The 21,396-nt window shown below is 37.2% G+C and overlaps 2 protein-coding genes across 3 annotated transcripts; one reads left to right on the forward strand and one right to left on the reverse strand.

The window, feature by feature from the left end:
• Positions 1–908: 908 nt before the first annotated feature.
• LOC143884109 (OTU-like cysteine protease family protein) lies at positions 909–9,840 on the forward strand. 2 transcript variants are annotated; one of them, XM_077387506.1, is made up of 9 exons: positions 909–1,572; positions 1,714–1,794; positions 1,933–1,978; positions 5,485–5,593; positions 7,319–7,410; positions 7,537–7,599; positions 7,819–7,937; positions 9,411–9,486; positions 9,587–9,840. In XM_077387506.1, the coding sequence occupies exons 2-9, from the start codon at positions 1,730–1,732 to the stop codon at positions 9,641–9,643; spliced, it is 627 nt and encodes a 208-aa protein (XP_077243621.1). In that variant the 5' UTR covers positions 909–1,572; positions 1,714–1,729; the 3' UTR covers positions 9,644–9,840. The 2 variants fall into 2 exon arrangements, with proteins under 2 accessions (XP_077243621.1, XP_077243620.1); XM_077387505.1 differs by having other exon boundaries at positions 910–1,608.
• Positions 9,841–14,754: 4,914 nt separating this feature from the next.
• Positions 14,755–20,714, reverse strand: LOC143884110 (endoribonuclease L-PSP family protein). Its single transcript, XM_077387507.1, has 6 exons — positions 20,499–20,714; positions 17,128–17,243; positions 16,965–17,009; positions 16,313–16,386; positions 16,187–16,236; positions 14,755–15,084 (listed from the first exon to the last, which is right to left on the reverse strand). Exons 1-6 carry the CDS (start codon positions 20,686–20,688, stop codon positions 14,990–14,992), a joined length of 570 nt encoding a protein of 189 aa, XP_077243622.1. The 5' UTR covers positions 20,689–20,714; the 3' UTR covers positions 14,755–14,989.
• Between the last annotated feature and the right edge of the window lie 682 nt (positions 20,715–21,396).

The following is a 21,396-nucleotide window of genomic DNA, read 5'->3' on the forward strand; positions in this document are numbered from 1 at the left end:
CCTAATTTCCCAAAGTCGAATAAATTTCCTGGATCAGGTAAAATTCCCGAAGCTTGTGTCCTGAAACCAAATCTTGAGTCCCTAAAATCAAACTTTCAAGTTCCTGAAACCGATTCCTGAAGTGCCCTGAAAACTGAGTCCCGAAATTTCTAAAAATTGAGGCCCAATTGCGAAAGAACCTGAAAAATCCAAAAAGGCCCGCTTGAAAAATCATTCTTTTGAAATATTCTGAAAGCCGGAGTGATCCCTGAACTCCATTGATATCTTCTGTTCAATTACCCTGACTTTCCCTTCCATTTTTTCGGAATTTACAAAAAATTACAAAATACCCCTGAGTTTTGGTAATAGTGTCCCTCTATTGGAACCCCCGGGCTCCAATGTATATCGGCACAGTCATATGCTGATATTTTCACTAACCCGGCTTGTTTTGGGATTTAAAATATTAACAAATGGTTTTTACATTTTTTTTCCAAAATGTTCCACAAGTGAGAAAAACAAGCCGGGAGAGTGTAATTATCAAAATATGGATGTGTCAATATCATTTCCCTGGAAAAATAACTCGAGGTAAATAATTCGCCATTTTCCCTTCCTTCCTTAGACCACCCCTTGTAGTGCAACAAATATGCTAAGGAGGGCTCTCCAAGAAAGAAAGGAGAGGCAAGTATATTTTCTTTGTAAATGTAGGGTGAGCCAGCAAAGCAAGGTTGCCCACGGGGGAGACGAAAAGGCAAATAAAGCATAAGGGTAGGAGGGTAAAATCACCTTATCTTAGGGGCGTTTTAGTAAAATAAGTCTTGCTTCCTTGCAAGCAATGAATATGGGTGTAAAATTAACAAGCGAAGTGTAGGGCTTGGATTAGATTAGAGCCTTCTAGATTTCTAAGAGGGCATCAGGATTAAAAGAAGGGGATGGATGGCTGAGATGAGAGGGCAACAAAATGGATGGCAGGGATTAGAGTATGGAAGAACCCTAGGCATAAAACTCCATGGGAGCTCGTGAGAGGGGAGGATTTTTCTCGTTTCTTTCACACAGTAAAGAGAGAAGGGGAGTAAGAGAGACCAGCGTTTTCTTCTCCGATCATTCCCCGGGGTCCTGACCCCTTGTTACCGCCCTCTACACCACAGTCTCCTCTTTTCTAACCTAAGCCCCCATTGATTCCGGCGAGAACCTCGCCGGAATCCGACCACCCTCATCATCTTCTCCTTCATAAACCCGTAAAACCCATATCGTTTCTAGCAAATCTCAGATCAACACCAAGCCATCATCAAACCCACCTCTACCGCCATCTCCAACCCTCTTATTCACCATCTTCCCCATTGATTCCGGCAAGCTTGCCGGAGTCCGATTATCATCTCCTCCAAACCAACTACAAACCCACTTCTCGGTCTATTCGGTTATCAAATTTCGGTCTATTCGGTTTGGTTATAGCCGAACGAAAACCCCTACTAGTGGAGACTCTCCATTTCTCGTTTCCTCTTCTTATACCTCTCTTTAACCCTAACTCCATTTCTAACAAAGCAATTGGGTCTATTATTTCTTCTTATCATATTACTATTGTTTGTCTACCCTATAGTGAGTTCCGAAACATCAAACTTCTTTTACTCTGAGGTGCATTTTAATTTATAGATTGACATGAACTTATTTCATCTTTCTTTTCGCTTTTTATTTTACTCCATATATGTAACTTTCAATCTGAAGTTTCTTCTTTCACAGCTGTTTCTGTTATATCATGGAAGGTATTGTTGTCAGAAGGGTCATTCCCTCGGACAACAGCTGCCTCTTCAATGCCGTCGGGTAAACTTTAACCTTGTGTTGATTTACGTTGTCCATATTTTTATTAAGAAGGAGGTATCCTTATCATTCAAAAAAAGAAAAAAAGAATAGAAAAGGAAAGTGATACCCGTTTATACTTTCTTATTTTCCTATATGCAGATATGTTATGGATCATGACAAGCACAAAGCTCCGGAATTAAGACAGGTTATTCTCTGCAGTTTTCCCAAATTTGCATATTAAGCTGGATGTTCACTGCTTTATTTAGGACAATGATGTTAGTCAGCCATTAAGTTTTGAATACCACAATTAAGTAGCGGACTTAATAGGGAATCGAGTGAAATCAATTCAAAGCCTGACTTTTTCAAAATCTTACGTTCTCTTCAAAATTAGTGTTGTATCAAGTGTCTGTACAAGTCGACAGGGCATGAGTCTTATGCTTGACAGCATGGTGAAAAACTAGGTAATTCCTTTATCCTGTATGGCATAATGTGATGCACATATTAGTGGTGTAAAATGCACTCTCTGCATGTAAATATGCCATTGTTTTAATTGTTTACTCTACAACCATCTAGATATTATTTTCATATGACAATAAACCCATGCCATACCTTGATTAGATGGTCTAGAATCCAGAAGATTGTTGATGTGACGGAAGGAATGGATTGGAAGGGATTTCATGGGGAATGTGGATAGGAAGGTGTCTTTGAATTGGGGGAGACAAAACACTGGGAGACTTAGGTGGCTTCTCGTTTGCTTTTTATCATGATAGATATTAGGTGCTCTATATGAATGTCTCCAGAGAAGTCGACAATTGCGGCAACCTAAAGAATGGGCTGAGTGCAACATTTATTATGTTCATCCCCAAGGTTAATAGTAGCGGTTAAGGCATTAGATTGATCAGTTTGGTGTGGGGAGTTTATATGATTATCACAAAGGCCTTCCTCTCTTCGTGGATGATGGGATTTAACACGAGGTTATCCCTATTTCAAGTTGCATTTGTGTAAGGAAGACTTGCTCTAGGTAGTGTTATCATTTCAAAAGAGTGTTTGGGCTCTAGCGAGAGGAGTTTCAACCGAGATTATGCTTAAAGTAAACATGGAGAAGGCATGACCTCTTGGATAGTGATTTGCTTGAATACATACAAGGAAGAATGGTTTTAAGAAAAGTTGTGAACACGGGTGAGTGCATACAGTTTTTTCAACATGCTTTTCCATTTTAATAAATGGAATTCCTAAAATTCTTTCTGGAATTCAAGGGGCCTTAAGCAAGGATATCTGTTTTACCTCTTCCCTTTTTTACATACGTGTGGAATTCTCAATAAAAATGTTTTGATAGCATAGGTTCATGGTTTGATAGGCTTCACGGTGGGCAGCTCTATTCAACATCTTGCACTTAATAGTTCATAGACGATCCCCAATTTTTCTTGAGACACACCCCCTTAGATAAGCTTTCATGTTTTAGTTTCAGCATGCATTTCAGTCGTGATGGAAATGGAACCATGTTAGTTTCAGATGAAAATTTAGGTGGAAACCTGTAAAATCATGGAAATCAATGGAAACATATGCAAATGATGGACATTTAAGATGGAACGTTAGGAAATGCTAGAATAAGCTCAACTGCACTCTCATAAATGAGGTTTCTAATTTCGTCCGAAATCCGAAACTCCGAAATTGACCGAAATTTCGGTCGAGAATGAAACCGAAATTGGCTATACCCGAAATAGTATAAAATTTCAGTCGAAATTTCGGCCGAATTTTTAGGGATTTCAACCAAAAAACAGATTTTGTTTTCCATTAAATATTACTTTCCTGAAATTTCAGCCAAAATTACCGAAATTTCAAAATTTCGGCTTAAAATTTCAGTTTCGGCGACAACCGAAACTACCCCCGATACCGAAATTTTAAACACCAATCACATAAGGAAAAAAAAAAAAAAAAACACACCCATGATGGTTTTAAAACATAAAACACCTAGTGACGTTCACTATAGCGTTCGTCTGATTATTCAGCGCATATCATATTTCACATGGAATTCATATTAAATATGTATACATAATCCATACACCACACTTCACTGCAATTTGTATAATCATAATTATGTTACGCATTAATATAGTATACCTTGGTTTGAAATTTCACCCAAATTTTCCCGAAATGATCGAAATGTTTCCATTTCCAAACCCACTAAAACGGAAAATTCATTAGTTCTTTCCATTTATTATTTCCCCAAAATTTTGACCGAAATTCCCATAATCCGATCGAAATTCGACCGAAATGGTGAGAACGACAAAAAAATGGAAAGATGTTATGATTTGCATTTCATTTTATTTCATTATTGTAGAGAATGATATTTGATAGGCATTAGGCAGCATCATTGAACTGCACAACAAAGTAATGGGCTGGCCACATGGTGTGCTGAGAAGTTTGTAGCATTTTAAAGTTAATATGGCATTGAACCCGTGACCTCAAGATTGGGTCATAAAAGTCCTTCCATTCGAGCTATGGGCTAGTTACCTTTGGTATGGATAAAAGAAATAAAAAATATTAACGATGACAAGCATATTTTAGTATGGGAAAGGTGTGCGTACTCGGTCGAGTAGATAAGCTTATCTACTCGGTCGGGTTAAAAACAGTGGGGGCCCACATTTTTGGGGTGATCCAAACCATTCATTTGAAAGGCCCTTACCTAGATAGGGTGTCCACCAAAAATCAGCCCCATAGGATCATCCTAACCCATGCAACAGTGGAGGGAAAAATGGGAAAAAATGGACAAACACAGCTTGTCCACAAATCTGCCCATTTTTCCCTCCACTGTTGGATGGGTTAGGATGATCCTATGGGGCTGATTTTTCGTGGACACCTTATCTAGGTAAGGGCCTTTCAAATGAATGGTTTGGATCACCCCAAAAATGTGGGCCCCCACTGTTTTTAACCCAACCGAGTAGATAAGCTTATCTACTCGACCGAGTACGCACACCTTTCCCATTTTAGTATATGGTTTTTGTATACTCTTTTTTTTTATTTCGGGAAATTTAGCCAATTTTATTAGGGGAAGGCTTCAATCTAGGGGATGAGATCTATGATGGTATTTAAATGATCAATCATGTTGATTGGTGATTTGTGTCATTTGTGATCAATTTTGAACGTTTTCCAGAATCAATGATAATAATTACTGATATGGTCCATGTGATTCTGTATTGGAGTTGTGCCTTTGTTATTAGCTATTCTGACATACAAAGTGGGTTCTTATGAAGTTTGTTTGTATATTGTCAATTTGTTTGTATGCCATTTGTTGCTTCATACCTTTCAATGTGTTAAATAGGTATGCCTACAAGCATTGAATGGATATCAACGGATGCTTGTGATATATATATATATGCATTAATAAATGCTTTGTTGATGTGCATTGTAATATGTGTGAAATATAGTTTGGAATCTTTGGATCATCTGAGGTTGTGAAATATAGTTCAGAGGAATCTCTCTCTCTCTCACACACACACAGAATCAAAATCCTGTAATTACATGTGTGGGACTGATAATTTGGATCATCTTGCCAATAAAGGTTCAAATTAGTGCTCCAACATTTTGTCTTGGGGTGGATATGTCATAGTTACTTGTCGCATTATTGTTCTCAACTGTGTTTGTTTACATAATCCCCCACTACGCCCTTCTCCTAAAAGTCTCTAACACGTTATTCTATAATTTGCGAAGGTTATAGCTGCAACAGTGGCAAGTGATACTACAAAATACAGTGAAGCATTTCTTGGAAAACCAAATGAAGACTACTGTGCTTGGATTCTCGACTCTGAGAAATGGGGAGGTGCGGGTGATATCCTCTTCTTGTTTATAAACCTGAGCTTTGTAATATTCCTAATTAATCATGTTGTTGGTAGATTAACTCTCTTCATTAAGCAATTTTTGTTTACATTAAAGACAATCACACATGAAAATATTCGAATGATTAAGTTGATGTTTAGCCTACCATTCAAAGAAAAAAAGAGTTGATGTTTAGCCTTTGCCACTAATAACTTTCCTATTTAGAGTACTTAAAGTTCAATTTGCCCCATGTAACATGCATTCAGAAGGTTTTCTGAGAGAAGCTGAAATGTGAAAACTTTGATTCTTGTAGCCTTTGATCTTAAGGAAATGTGTTTTTTTTTTTTGAATAGTTGATCTTAAGGAAATGGTGTCCGTTTGTTTAAAAACAGAGGACATGATGTCCGTTTGCCATGGGACCAGGACCATATTCCATCCACAAATGCTTTATCTGTGCAATTTCACAATCAGTTAAGGCCATTGCCAGGTATTTGATTGCAATTCTGGATCAAGGAATAATATGTATGTATAGCTGTACTCTTTGGATTATAATACTCCCCAGCCATTTTTTAATTTATTATTTGACGTTCAATCCAATATACATTCAACTAGACTGGTGTCTGACTACTATAATCCGGAGTAGAAGAATATCATTATTGGACTCACACACACATACATATATGCAGGCTGCACACACACACACACACACACACACACACTTGACAATCATCTCTGATGGCATTGCACGGATATTATCAACCTAAAGTAAAAATTGAATAATGATCTTAATCATGTTCCAATAGAACTTATATACAAAAAAACATAAAATGACGTAAGTACCCTCAACGTCCTAACTACTGTACAGATACCATTTATGGATGTAAAATACAAGCATAGAAAACTACCCATATTGTACTTGGCCATGCTTGTCAGACAAATCCCCTTCATATGACACAGATGGGTCATTAAGTGCTAATTTTTCTATGAGAAAAGAATGTAAGGTACTTCTCAATGCCTTGGTAAACTCATCTGTGATGTGCATAGTGGTCAAGACAAGATGATGTGAATTGCACCTTATACTTCTCCAGTAAACAATGAAAGTCTACCTCTATATGCCATGCATTCTATTCGATTCGACATTAATTGCAGTGTCATTAATATACATATGGAGGTTTAGTTGAAGATAAATAATGTCCAAGTGAGGATCGCCCTATAATTTTCTTCAACTTGATAAAACATTGGTTAATTTTTTGAGAGTCAACATAAATTGCTCTTATTTTTGCTTACTGGCTTGTTCCCTGATTTTCTAGAAGCAGCAGGACTTACCTTTAAAGTCCCGATCAGTCCATTTTTTTAATGAAGATGTGAAAAGTCTAAATGTAGTGACATATTCTATAAATGAATGAAATTACTGAATGATTGAGTAACATTTTCCAACTTGTACTCATAGTTTAATGCATATTTTGCACTCCTACCTTGGTCATTACTGTTCTGTTGATCGCAATAAATAAAATGCAACTTGTTTAGGTTTCCTGTAGGATTTCCCTCTGTGTGTTCGGTGTGTCTATGGAAATTTTACTTCTCTTTTTGCCTCTGACATTTTTCAGTGTATAACTTATTGTTTGTTGAAGTTTTTAATTGTTGCATAAAATTCCCATGTCTTTAATTAATACCTTCCATTAACTTCATATTATGCTAAGTCGTTGCCTTTCTGGCCATGGTTTTGTAGGTGCCATTGAGCTTTCAATATTAGCAGATTACTATGGGCGTGAAATTGCAGCGTATGACATCCAAACAACCCGTTGTGACTTGTATGGTCAAGTTAGTGACATACTGCACCCTAACAATCCAATTCTTGTTTACCATTCAAAAAAAAAAAATCCAATTCTTGTGAGCCACTTATTCAGATCATTGAATATATTTTGTACCTCCGTATTATTGAAACAGGAAAAGAAGTATCCTGAGAGGGTTATGCTGATTTATGATGGCCTCCATTATGACGCATTAGCTGTATGCTGCTCCTTGACCAATGGTTCTTTTTTTTTCTGAGCTAGTTTTGTGTTTTATTCATTTGAAGGTTTAAAGCATACCGATAAAAGAAAGGTTTAAAGCAGAGTTTTTTTGGATCTTTTTTTTTTAAGGAGTTTTCTTGGATCTTTACTGACTGAAATGCATATTATTTATGATTTCTTAAAATGATATTTAATTTTCATTCCTTCCATCATCCAGATGTCTCCCTCTGATGAAGCCCCTGAAGAGTTTGACCAAACGATTTTTACTGTGCATAAAGATCGTACCATTGGGGCAATTGAAGGACTTTCTCTCAATCTAGTTAAGGATGCACATAGGTAAGAGCTTTTATCATTTTAAGGTTTCTCCTCAAATGTTTGAATTTTATATCCTTGATATTGTTAAGATTTTTAATGATGATTTGAGGTTTTATTGCCTGTGTTTGGAGCAAATCCATTTACAGGAAATGCGGAGGTTATTTTAAAACTTTGACCAACTATAAGGTTTTCAGTTGTGTTACAAAATATGATGCTTTCGAAGAAAATGGATGAGATTTAATCCATGATAGGCTTGTGCAAAAAATGGGCCATTGAGAAGTGAACAGTGGAAATGCACCATTGATTATAGCTTGCATTCTGAATAATGTAAGCCAGCCTCAATCTAATGCAACACGATGTAAAGTCTCTGTAGATTCTTGGATTTTCGTGGTCTCTTTAACCAGAAAGGATTTTTTGAAAAGCCCATACTAACAGGGTGTGGGTCACCAAGAGAGCTGCCATCGAAGTTAAATTTGATAGTGTTCGTAGGAGGAGCCACCCATCTCACCACGAATCTATCCACAACTCTATAACTATTAAAGATTATGAACATTCATAATTTTCTTCAAATAATGATGATGATTTTTCATTGAGGTACCCGACATTTCTTTCTTATTAAAGCCTTCAACAATTTGAGACTTGATTTTTTTTCACCAACTTCCAAATAAGAACTAGGAAGGTATTTATCCTCAAATATCCTCTCTTGTTCTTTATGTCCAAATCTCCCAAGGCACTACATTAGGGGCATTCTTCCACAAGTTTTGGCACTTATTGTCAAATGGCCCACAAAATTCAGCACTTACCAAATCTGCTGGGAACCCCATATTATCATCTCCATTAAAATTTTCTTTTATTCTTTCATATTATTACCTGAAGTGTGTTGCGGTCCAATCATGATTATTTTGAATTGTATATATTTTCTCTGCAATGGCGGGAGCCTCGTGCACTGGGCCGCCCTTTTTTTATATTTTCTCTGCTGCACTTCATATATGAATTCTTTAGTTTTTTTTTCTATTTGTGAGAATGACAGAATGTCCAAATGTTCCAATGTGTTTGTTTACATTTTCTTGAAATTTTCGTCTGATGGTAAAATGAAGTCACAGTCTGTAGCACATGCAACACTTTCACTGGTGAAGTTTTGGGTAGTTCTGGGCTTGTAGTTAGATACCCAGTTTCTTTGCTCAACTCAACTAAGCCTTGGTCCCAAATTAGTTGGGGTCCTAGTTTCTTTGCTATATGTAGTAAAAAAAAAAGGCATATTACTCACAAAATCATAGAATCTACATACTATAATGCCCCCGACTTCTAGGTTAGTTACAAACATGTGCAAACATCATGACTAGGATAGTTGAAGTTTATTAGTCACTATTTAAGGAGGTTACACATCTTTTTTATGGTTTGAAATTGTTTCGTATAAACTCATAAGCATTGATAATTAGTTCGAGGTTAATTCATGCATGATCTTAATTGGTTCAAGTTTGTTATGCACTTCAGGAAGAGGAGTTTCACAGACACTGCGAGTTTCACACTGCGCTGTGGGGTTTGCCAAATTGGTGTGATCGGCCAGAAGGTCACTATCAACTTTTTTTTTTGGGTATTTCCACTGTTTCTGCACGTTGAAATTTGCTTATCCTTGACGTGCATTGGAATTTTTGTTTTGAAATATGCAGGAGGCTGCGGAACATGCACAAGCAACAGGGCATGTTAACTTTCAAGAGTACAGGTAAAAATGGAAAGCCAATTTTTTATTGGTGATGGAGTCTCTCATAAGGCCTCTAAATAGATCAGAGAAACTGGTTTATTTTATTTTTATTTATTTGGATTTGTTGTTTCAAATTATTTAAATGTGTTTCTTTGTATGTTTAAGTCATAACAAAATAAAAAAGAAATCACTAGTTTGTGCAAAAAAGTCATTGGGCTTGTATACTCTATTGTTTTTGGTGGAGGTAAGATGTGCCGCATGTATCGTGGGGTCTGCAATCAAATGATGTTATTTGGGGTGCAAGTTTCCGTTGGAAAGCTATTGAGTCTATCGAAGAACAAAATTGAAAATTATAGATGCATGTGGCATGTTTGGCAACCATAAGAACTTTGTTATGAACTACATTTTCCTTGAAGAGTAGTTTTTCCCAAGGTTTGTTACCTCCTTTTTTTAGGTAAAATGTACTTAGGTAAAGCTTTCAAAGGTTTTCTGCTGGAGAAGTTTCGCCGAGTCAATTTTTACCTTATAAAAAGTGCTAACTTACCTAGGACTGCACACGGTTCGGACAGGTTCGGTTTAGGGAGCTTTTTTAATTGAACCAATCACATCGATTTGGAGAAAATCCAAATCGTAACCAAACTGATTGGGGGGTATAATTGAACCAAACCGAACTGATTTTGACCTGTTTTGTTCGGTTCGGTTCACGGTTTATCCGGTACAAATCCAAATCAAGTGGTTAAATGCATTTATCTATAAAAAAAAGGTAAAGGTTTATATGTTTCCCTCTCTCTCTCATGAAACAAAAATGAAGAGGCCCCTCCCTCTCTAATCCAAATCGAGGGCCTTATAAAGGGGATGATATATTCAACATCCCGCTCCTCTCTCTTCTCCCCCTTTTTCTTCACTTGGGCTGCCCCTCTTAGGACTATTCTTTTTGCACTTCTAAGGGGTGGTCTAAGGGGAAGGGTTGAATGTATTCTTTACTTTTGAATACAAGGAATTGATATAGACACACCTTCCTTGTTTAAATCACCCCTCTTATCTTTGCAAATGATAAGAACTCTCTTAGATTTGATAATGACACAATCATTTCGTCTTTTTCTCCATTTCTTGGTTCGGTTGATTTTTGAATTGAAACTCTAAAACCGTGAACCGAACCGATGGGATCGGTTTGGTAAAATTCTAAACTGTGCCCGAACATATGCTGAGAAAAACCAAACCAAAAGGCTTGGTTCGGTTTGGTTTATCGGTTTGGCCGGCTTTTTTGTGCAGCCATAAACTTACCTTGGAAGAAAACGTTATTTTGTCATGGTTACTGAACATGTTTCTGGTCATTGACTCGACTAAACAATAATACAAAGTAGGGATACATCGAGTTTCATTTTTAATTTGGACATGAGTAGTTGTCATCGTCTTGGTATAAGTAACTCCAAAAATAGCTGATGGTATGAGTAACTCCAAAAATAGCTGAAAATTCTGCAACTTCGTTCTTTCTTTTGTTTTTTTTTGTCGAATTGATGGAGATTTATTGGAGAAGAAAGCGCACGACTTGCCAATAAATGGGCATGATTGTGATTTTTCAAGCCAAATATTTTTTTCTGGAATAGTTTTTCATGGTTGCCAAGCATGTGCCTGGGCATTTTTCAACTTTGTTCTTTCTGTTTCTGGGGATGTAGTCAGATGGAAGGAAAAGCAACCGAGACTTCAAATTGAGTGAGAACAGGAGGAGGCTTTGGTTGAGAAATATGCCGGTAATTTTAGTCTTTTCTGCTGCATACTTGCATTGTAAAAACAAGTGGCTAGAGCATAGTTACCAGGGTGGGAAACGAATTCGGGAACGAAGTGTAAAACGGAAAACACATGGAAAAAAATACAGGGGAAATGAGAAACAATAGAAAATCATACGAGAAATGTCTTAGGAAATGATGTGTTTTTTCCAAAATAATTTTTGTAAGTTCCACACATGTTTCATATGCGTTTTCTATGAGTGTTGTATATGTTTATCACGAGTTTACACATTATTTGCATAAGTTTTTCATATGTTTTCCATGTGTTTCAGAAATATTTCTCCAATTTTGTATCATATTTTGGAAACGTTTCTGAAACGTGTTTCCCTCATTTTAGGGGAAACGGATTTCCCAACCGCAAGAAATGCATCTTAGGGGAAATGGGTTTCCTACCCGCCCAAGGAGTTTCCGGCAACTATGGGCTAGAGTACTCCAAAGCAGCTCATATCATATCTACAAGGTTAGGGGTGTAAACGAGCCGAACCGACCCGAGCTTGGCCAGGCTCGGCTCGGCTCGGCTCGTTAAGCTCAAAGGCTTGGCTTGGGCTCGGCTCGGCTCGGTCAGGCTCGCAGCCGCTCGCGAGCTTGGCTTTATCGAGCTTGCGTTTATCGAGCTTGCGTTATAAAGTTTAGCACTTGGAAAAGGTTGCTAGCAAAAGCAAATAAAAAAAAAGTAATGATTACAAACAGAAAATAGCTGATTTTATAAAGTTTAAAATGAAAAATTACGAATAAAAGGTAGAAAGTTATTACAATTAAGAAAAAAATACCAAAAATGGTTATAAGTTATGACAACTACGGGAAAAAATTAATTTCGATTTTCCACAGCCGTTTGATACGCACCACGTTTTTGCAGACGCACCTCAGTACGTGTACGTTTTTGCAATGATGTTTACACGTTTTTGCAGATGATGTGACATGACGAGCCTTAACGAGCCGAGCCGAGCCGAGCCTGGCCTAACTCGGGCTCGGCTCGGCTCCGAGCTTTTTTCGAGCCGAGCTCGAGCGAGCTTCCGAGCCCGAGCCAAAATTGACACCCCTATACAAGGTAGATTGAATCCTCTTTTCATCCATGAGGGTTCTGTTGGGAAATAAATACTATACTTTGGTAGTCCACTTAGAAGTTTTGATTAAACCCCTGATATTGAAAAACCACATATGAATGAATATATACATCTTTGATTAAACCCCTGATTGCCATTGTTACAAAAGCAGGTTGAAAGACCAATCCAAAAGATAATGTGGGCCTACTGTGTTTCCGGTTGACGGACTAGATAAGTTCTGGTTCGACGGACCAGAAAATGTGAACCCATGTTAAATTTTACATTCTCGACGAACTGGTCATATTCAATCATCCATCAAATGAATTACCCTACGCCCAAAATGTAATTTTCTCTAAAGAATCATTATTATTTCCAACCTTTATCACAAACCCAGAGTTATTAAAAAAAAGAGAAAAAAGAACAAGGAAACATGAAGTGGTTCATAGCATATTCATGCCAGGACGGTCTCTAGAATCCAAAATAGTCTTTGAACCATTATTATCAGTCTCATGAAATCCTTTGGGCCCAATAATGCCTACGATCCAGTGGTTAAAGAAGATGATGCAGAAGGTTAAACATAGGACGTGTTGGGAAGATAAAACGGAAAATCAAGAAACAGAGGCCAGCTACTTCCCACGAAATGGCTTTCCGCTAAATTGCCTAGCAAATCCCAAAGAAAGACATTTAGATCATGTCAATAATTAATTTTAAATGGTCAAACAAACAACCCTATGTTCATTTTGGATTTTGATAAGCTCAAAGCATTGATGACTCTTCTATAAAGAATCTTTCTCATTAATGGCAAATATTCTCACGTGTTAATATGGTAAGTTCTTAAGTTAACTTGGTATCAGAGCCAAAGGTCTCCAGTCCAAACCTCTTAGATAGCAAAAATCCACATGTGATGGTCGGCCCAAAGTGGGACCACATATGCCACGTGTTTGCCAAGTGGGCCACACGTGCGGGGGAGTGTTAAAGTATAAAAGATAAACAACGCCCGTCTCTAACAGCTTAAGCTTTTGGAGAAGTTAGTAAGTTAACATCTAGCCATTTTTTACATTGATAATTTTTATTCCCCTACCCACGTTGTCTGGTCCAATGACGAACGAAGATAGCATCCCTAAAGATTAGGGCCTAAAAAATCATCGTTTTAGCTTCTCTTGGGAGACCTTAAACCATGGCCTTATAGATCAAGCGGCTAGGATCATCTAATCTTGGTGGAGCCAACAATAATGAGCCAGATTTCTTCTATTTTTCTAAATGATGATTTTGGTTTCAATGTCTTATTGCGATGTTGGCTTAACAGGCCTCGTCATATTTCAAACTATTATCACTTGCAAAGACGCTAAAGTAGTTTTATGGTGTTGGTTGTCATTATCAAAATAAGTGACAGTAGGGGTGTCGTTAGTAATAGAGAGATAGAGAGAGAACGAATAGTGCTAAATCCGAAGTCATGCCACACACTTGCTAGACAATAGAGAGAGAGAGGGCAAGTACTCCTACTAGTTTAAATTAAAAAACACTAGTAGATGACTTGGTAACCCAAAACCAATCCAAACACGGAGTAAACCTCTTTTTTCTTTCGATGTAAATATGGGTAGACCCATTTTCAAGGGGGAAAAAAGGGCAGCCTAGCACACGAGGCTCCTACCATTACAGGGTCTGGGGAGGGCTAGATGTGCGTTGCAGAGAGGCTACCTCCGTGACTTGAACCCATGACCACTAGGTCACAATGGAGCAACCCTATCGTTGCCCCAAGGTTCGCCCTCTTTAAGTGGAAAAAACAAGCATAAAATTTGTTTTAGCACAATTTTTTTTTGAGAAACAGTAAATTAATTAATCCCAATAAGTAGAGATGATTTGTTTTAACACAAATTTTACGCCCATTTTAGGTGAAAAAAGGGGCAAAAAATTTGCTTTAACACCCATTTTACAAGAAAATGATCCTAATATTCAATTTTTTAAATGATTTGAAGATGCGTGGCCACTGGCCAACAATGCATGTGGGCCAAGCCAGATGCACGTTTGTCTATGTGACAAAAAGAGGGTGTGAATATCTAAACAAGAGATGAGAATCCAGGTGGTGAGTGGTAGTCCTGTAAGATCTTATGTAGGTAATCATTGATCTAAGATCGACATTCTATATTGAAGAAAGCAACTTATTTGTGAAATAACTTCAATTTTTAAGCATATTATTTCCATTTCTACTCCAATTTTCTTCAAGAAAGCAACTACGTTTGGAATTGGTAGTATGTTGTTGAAATTCTACTCTGCTCCATTATAATCAGAATCTAAAGTTCATCAAATTAGGAAGAGAATGAGCAGACACCTTACTTTAAAACATGATCCAAAACACTTCATGTAAACTGTTTTAAGTAAATACATGTACCTTCCAAATATTTTCTTGCTAAAACTCTTCTACTTTTACTAGCAACTGAAAGTTCCATGGAATCACAGAAAGAGGCATTGGCGCCAAAACAGAGGCTTGATAGATACCTTCTTTTATTTACTGTCGGTAGAATTGGGTGGTATGAAATAGAACTAGAGGGCTGCAATGCACTCAATTTCAACCCTAGCGTCCATAGGCAATGCCGCTACTTGGTATGTAGAACGAGCTGGAGCTGGAGACGGAAAGTCTGTACAATATAATTATTCAGACATGTCATATAATCGTCAAAGAAAAAAATTCAATGACACACACCACATAAATTTTAACCCAAACATGAACACCAGACATGCCTTCATGCAGACATGGGGCGAAAATAAACAAGCATATATGCATTCATATAAATCCATCACACACATGCCAGTTTAACTTCCATAAGCAATATTCATAAATAGATCAATCCTTGTAATGAGAAGTTTCTACCAATCAAACAAATAGATGAGTTTGAACCTTAGTTTTACAGGAAATTTGATGCAGAAACTTCATGGAACAGCTACCAGGGAAATGATAAAATGGGAAATGTAAACGACTGAGGAACCGTTCGGCAACCATTAAATAATCGCATTCTCCCCTTTTTTAGGCATAGGAATGAGAAAACATAAAAGCATCTCAAAAAGTCTTATTCTGAAATCCGGCCCGCTAAGCCCGTTTCTAAACTTTTGCCTTCTTTTTAGGCTAAAAGCAAGGATTCTTTGGAGAGACTAATAGTCGTTTCCAAGATTCTCATCAATCCATTTCTCGTCCATTTAATTGGGCAAGAATGAGAAGCCTTGCCGAACAGGCCCTAAATGACAGTTGGCAATCCAAAATGAATGGTGAATGGTGAATGGCTGTTAAACTGCGAATATAACAAATAGTATGGTGTTGGGATAAAAATCCATAAAATGGAACAAGTCAAGCGTATTTACAACAAGAAGTGCCCTTTTTTCATATGCCAAGATAAAGTTTGACCTCCTGGGTTCAATTTTACTCATTGACAGCATAAGCACTAGGTCAAGACTCAACGAGAAAAAATGTGTTTTAAATATGTGACACTCTATCCCAAATCTCAAGATTGGACAAGTAAATTTTATTGTTTTGCAGTCAACCAAAAATTCAGAGAACCCATGATTTTGCACTTCTTGAGTAAAGGTTTCCTAGTTTGCTGGGTGTTTTCCTGAAAATAGAGTTTAAAAATATTGATAAATCATACCCAGTGTGATAGTTAACGCAAAATAAATTGCCATACACTATCATCAACAACCCTATCGATAAAATGTCATATCCACGAGCTTTCCTTATTAAAAACTTACATTTGGCATAGATCTCGTTGACTTTCTTGAAGTCCTTCAAATCAGCCAACCTGTAGAAGTATGAGAAAACACTCAGCTTTTTCCTCCCCAAATCTCATGAAGCAAAACAAATAAACAAGGACATACATAATAGTTGTCTTTACAACTGAAGAATAGCCAATACCACTAGCCTTCAATATTTCGCCCATATTCTTCAGAACCTGGAAAAGGTTTTGAACAGCAATTTTTCAGTTCATAATCTGCTTCTCAGCTGGAAAAAATATAAGGCCAAGATGCAGGTAATATTAATAAATGCAGAGGAGAATAAAAGATTTAAAATTTGTCACAGAACCACATTATTCTCTGTTCCATGATGATGTTATGCCAGAAGTATAAGGGAGCAGTTAAATATCTTTCTAATCACTGACATATAATTGCACTCCTCTCAATTTCTCAATGAACTTTTCATAAATATGAGCATCAAAGAAATTTATTAGGTCTGCAACTGAGGTTCAGAGGAGATTCTGGTCATTGACTAAGTTCATCTTAAGGAATGGATATAATAGCAATAACAGTGCCAATAAGAGGTTACAAATGGCATTTTCTCTCTCTAACTAACGGAAGAATCTTCTCTCCCTACATTTAAAAATGCGAGGTCCAAACAAGGAAAACACCAATTAAAGTGCCAAAATATTTTCCAGTAAATACATGAAATGGAGCTTTTGCAACTCTTCTTAGAGCAAAAAGAAATGTATCCTCGGAACCTTTACCGACAAGTTTATCCACCACAGTTTTTTACCTGCTCAGTTTGCTCCTCTGTGCCATCTGAGACAAATTTCCCAGTCTGCAGGCAAATTCTAGAACTTGTTAATGGAGCTGGTGGAAAATGGAAAACTGACAAATGCATGGATATATTTCAACACATAATGTAGAATTATTTGATGGTTATGCTGTTAACGAACCTCAGGAACAAGACCCAAAACACCAGAAACAAAAAGAAGATTATTAGCTTTTATAGCCTGTGAATATGGCCCCAATGCTGCAGGTGCCTTCTCTGTTTGAATAGCCTCTTTTTTACCTAAAATCATGACAAAATCATCACCAATATGCATTCTACAAGTACCCATGCCAAAATATTGCAAATATGATGGAAAATACCCAAAAATGAAAGGGAACAGATCACCAAAACAATTCGCGAGAGGTTGGTTGAATGACCCATCATACAATAATTTCAGAGTATAGAGGGAATTTATAAAATGAAATAAAGAACAAAAAATTTTCCAGCAAATCCTTCATGCATAGTTGCATACTCTTGAGAAACAAAGCAGAACATCTCTTCACTGTTAATTCTACGGTAGAAGACTATTACATATGAAAGCCAGTGAAAAGTATTGATGAATGTTTGTATCTTCCAGCAACCGACCACATAATGAAAAAAAGAAGAAGAGTTCACTTCATGAGGTTTTACGAATGTAAAAGGTGAACAGATGAGGCAAAAACGAAATATTATTCACTAAATATACAAAACAGCTCCAAGCCTCCTCTATTAAATTGAAATCTCATTGGACAAGGATCCTTGAATTGCTCAACCCTCATTCACTAGGCCAAGTCCAAGCTTTTAGAAGCACGACTGACACATATGTAACTGGAAGTCTAGAACCATAAAAAAATTTATACAAGGACTCAACACGAATAAAAATAAATAAAAAAGGTAAGTAGGAAATAGAAATATTTATACATATGTATAAGGAAACTCCAAGACAAATAATTTACCAAAATCACTAAGGCCATGTTTGGCAACCATGAGAAAATATTCCATGGTATATTTGTGGGGCTAGTTGTGAGACATAGGCAGGAGAGGGAGAGACTTGAGAGAGTGGGAGTGAAGGGAGCATAAAAAGATTATAAAAGCACCTAAAAACCAGGAAAACAAAAAACTAAATTTTCTTCACTTCTCAATTTTCTTATCACTCAGTATTAGCTTTTACCACGAAGGTAAATCCACGGTGAGATCTGCCAAAAAGTTACACAGGCAAGAAATCATAGTCTAAATGTGGATGGCATGAAATCATAGTCTAAATCATTCCAAAAAAAATAAAAAAAGAAATCGTAGTCTAACACGACTCCAAGCTCTCCTCTAGCTCCTCCCCCAACACCCCAAGCCCTATATATATGGTCCTTCACTAAGCTTTTACTGAATTTCAGCCGAAACACCTCTGCCAGATGGCACTGGTTGTCAGTCTTTCCCAACTCCTTTGACACTGGGGGGGAATCAGCAGATCCAACTAAGGCCTTTCGTATTGAACCTATGGTTCGAAGTCTCCCCTTACATACAAAATATTCAATATTAATGATGCCTATAAAAAGAAGGTACTTCAGAGTTCGAATCATGCAAGGTAACTAGATCCCAAAAAAAAAGCAGGTCACATGCATTGTTAGCATAAACCATGTAAAATATAAATTACTGGAAAGAAAAAAAGGAAGGTAGTGCAGCATGATAATCTCTTGATTAGTGTTAACAACAGATGCTTAAATCTGATTCGTTGGAAAGAAGAAAGATCAAGAGACAACAATGTCACTGAATAGAAAATATAGAAACAAAGAAAAGTGACAAGACAGCAATGTTGTAGTGTTATTGGATCTTGAGAACAAAAAATCAGATTTAGATTATTTGAATAGAAAGAGTCTGGATAACACAGAACATGACCTAAAAACTGCTCTTATGCTGGCTACAAGAGACAGTGTAGAGTTCGAGCAGGCTACAGGCTACACTGGTAGATTAGAACATATGGTAGTGAAATGCATAAATCTGACCACATATAGTTGTCAACATAAGTGAGATGAGAAAGGACATGCATAAATTTGACCACATATAGTGGTAAAGATAAGTGTGGTAGCAGATGAGATTTCATGTGATATTTTGATAGATAACCAGCTGAAGAAATGCTTGCAAGCCTATCACACACACACACAAAAAAAACCAGTCTGATGGCTCCCAAAGATGATGAAATAGTATTTACACTAGGTTAGGCAACTTTTGTAACTCTGAAACCTCCTTAAGAGCATATTTAAAGTATGTTGCCACATGTATTGAGGCTTATGGAAGTGCCAACTGACAAACCCGCCATGGGCAATATCTACAAGGCAATCATTAATTGCAAAGGAGAAGATGAAAATGTTACTTGGTAACAACATGAAGTGCAAGCCTGTCATAAATATCATCAATTCCACGAGGTAGGTTCAACTCTGCAGAGGAAGCCCTTTGGAAAGGAAACTACCATCCGAGAAAGGATGAGAAAGAAATGAAGTAACTCTATCAGTCTAGTGAAGTCTAAAAAAGTAGGTACGGCCCACTTTTCTTGATGATCCAAACTGTACGGCCCACTTTTTTTAGACTTCACGTGTTTTCACGGCCACCCATCATATAAATTCTCATATATTGGAATGGCAATTAGATTTTTGTAGTTTAAAAGATTTAAAGTAATTATTTTTTAAAAAAAGAAAGATTTAAAGTAACTAGGTGGAGGGAGACTCTAAATGTAATTAGGTGGTTGAAGGGAAGTCTCCCTCCGCATTGGTGGTTTGCACGATGGTTTGATAAAATTTGGGATCGGGTGAAGGGTACTTCTATATCTTTCCAGCATGTTAGAAGATTAGCTAATTTGGAGGTTGATGAGCTAGCAAGATTGGGTCGAGAGTGGGCATCGATAGCTGTTTGACAATCTTCCCTCTTGAGGGTCTCCCAATGCAGTTTTCTTTGTCTATTTTTCTTTGGTTTTTTTCTATTTTTCTTGTTTCTTTCTCGAACATTCGAGCTGTTTGACAATCTTCCCTCTGGTTACATTTTTTTTTTTTTTTAATCTCTAAAGAAATGCCAGTACAGTGTTGCATTTTTTTCTCCCAAATCCATAGAAGATTAAAAAAAACATGCTTGATGAGAAGCAATAGAATGATCTAATGTTTCCCCGACTCTAAAGTCTAACCTATGTTTGAGATGTTAAAATTGCTCCTAAACCCAAAACCCTAAAGTGGGTGTTTCTGGAAATATGCCAGTAACTGAGAAGACAACCAGTACAACAAATAAGAAAAAAAAACTGAGAAGAGAACAGTTAGAAAATCACAACTAAACCCAGAATTCTAAAGTGGTTGTTTCTGGGAATATGACAATAGCATAGAGGAGAAATCGAATAGATGCAAAAATAACAAAGCAAATGTTATATATCAACAAAACAGAACAATGCTATGAAATCAAATGAATCAAAAGGGGATTGGATCGAAAAAACCCACGAAGGAAATCAAAGGAGAAATGAGAAATGGAAGAGGGGGAATTTACTAGCAGCAGTGGTCATGGTAGCATTGATGGAAGCAAAAGGCATAACGGGTCGAGACATAGAAGAGGAAGACCATAATTTGGAGCCCGCTAGAGACACACAACAGAGGCCTACAGCGAGAGGAGCCCCGGTGCGCAGTGCGCTCAGGTTAACCACCGGCCCGGAAAAGCTTTTAGCAGTGCACCACGCCATTTACAATCCACCCTCCCAAATCTCCCTCTCACCCCTTTTTATGTTGCTCTGTTGGGTATAGAAACCCTAAAAATTAAGAATGACACCCCTTCCACTTTGTCTTATCTGTGAAAAAAAATGTTTAAAATTGAAGAAAAAAGGGTGATGATAAATTCGCACCCATTGTACGATAATTCTCGTTAAAGTGGTGCGAATGATCCTACAGTGGGTGCCAATTTATCGGCTCAACTCAACTCAACAAAACCTTTGTCCCAAGCTAGTTGGGGTCGGCTAAAATGAATTCTTTAAAAAAAAATAAAAATTCATAATGAAAGTAAAAAAGATCTACCCGGCGCTAATCTTGGTTCTAGTTGGATTTTTCTACGTAGATTATTTTCTTCCATTCTATCCTATCCAAGGTTATGTTCTCTCCTAAGTTCCTAGCTAATAAGTCTTAAGAGGACTGTGGCCAAAGTCATCGCAGAGATCAACTGTTAGAGCCAATATTTTTGGTCCCAACAGTGTACATTGCTTGTGAAATCAAAACCCATGATCTTGATTGATCTTATGCAACGTGAAGAAGTATGCTCCCATCCCAAACGGACATCCCACGAGTAAGATAAAAGTAGTGCAAAATTGAATGATCAAGGGTCAAGATCATTGAATCAAAATAGCCTTGAAGCAATTAGGCCAGAGATCGAATCAACTCTTGTTCGGATAACATACTAA

The sequence above is a fragment of the Tasmannia lanceolata genome, unplaced genomic scaffold (assembly GCF_043159265.1).
Source record: "Tasmannia lanceolata isolate RefF3 unplaced genomic scaffold, GAP_Taslan_0.1 ptg000008l, whole genome shotgun sequence".
NCBI lineage: Eukaryota > Viridiplantae > Streptophyta > Magnoliopsida > Canellales > Winteraceae > Tasmannia > Tasmannia lanceolata.

Bases quoted from the DNA above. Each gene is read 5' to 3' on its own strand.
- LOC143884110 (XM_077387507.1), bottom strand. From the start codon at position 20,688: ATGGCGTGGTGCACTGCTAAAAGCTTTTCCGGGCCGGTGGTTAACCTG. The intron at 16,387-16,964 runs GTAAAAAACTGT...AACCTTTTCCAG, and splicing joins CAGAGGAGCAAACTGAGCAG to GTTCTGAAGAATATGGGCGA. The intron at 15,085-16,186 runs GTAAGTTTTTAA...TATATTGTACAG, and splicing joins CAACGAGATCTATGCCAAAT to ACTTTCCGTCTCCAGCTCCA.
- LOC143884109 (XM_077387506.1), top strand. From the start codon at position 1,730: ATGGAAGGTATTGTTGTCAGAAGGGTCATTCCCTCGGACAACAGCTGC. The intron at 1,795-1,932 runs GTAAACTTTAAC...TCCTATATGCAG, and splicing joins TGCCTCTTCAATGCCGTCGG to ATATGTTATGGATCATGACA. The intron at 7,938-9,410 runs GTAAGAGCTTTT...TATGCACTTCAG, and splicing joins CTAGTTAAGGATGCACATAG to GAAGAGGAGTTTCACAGACA.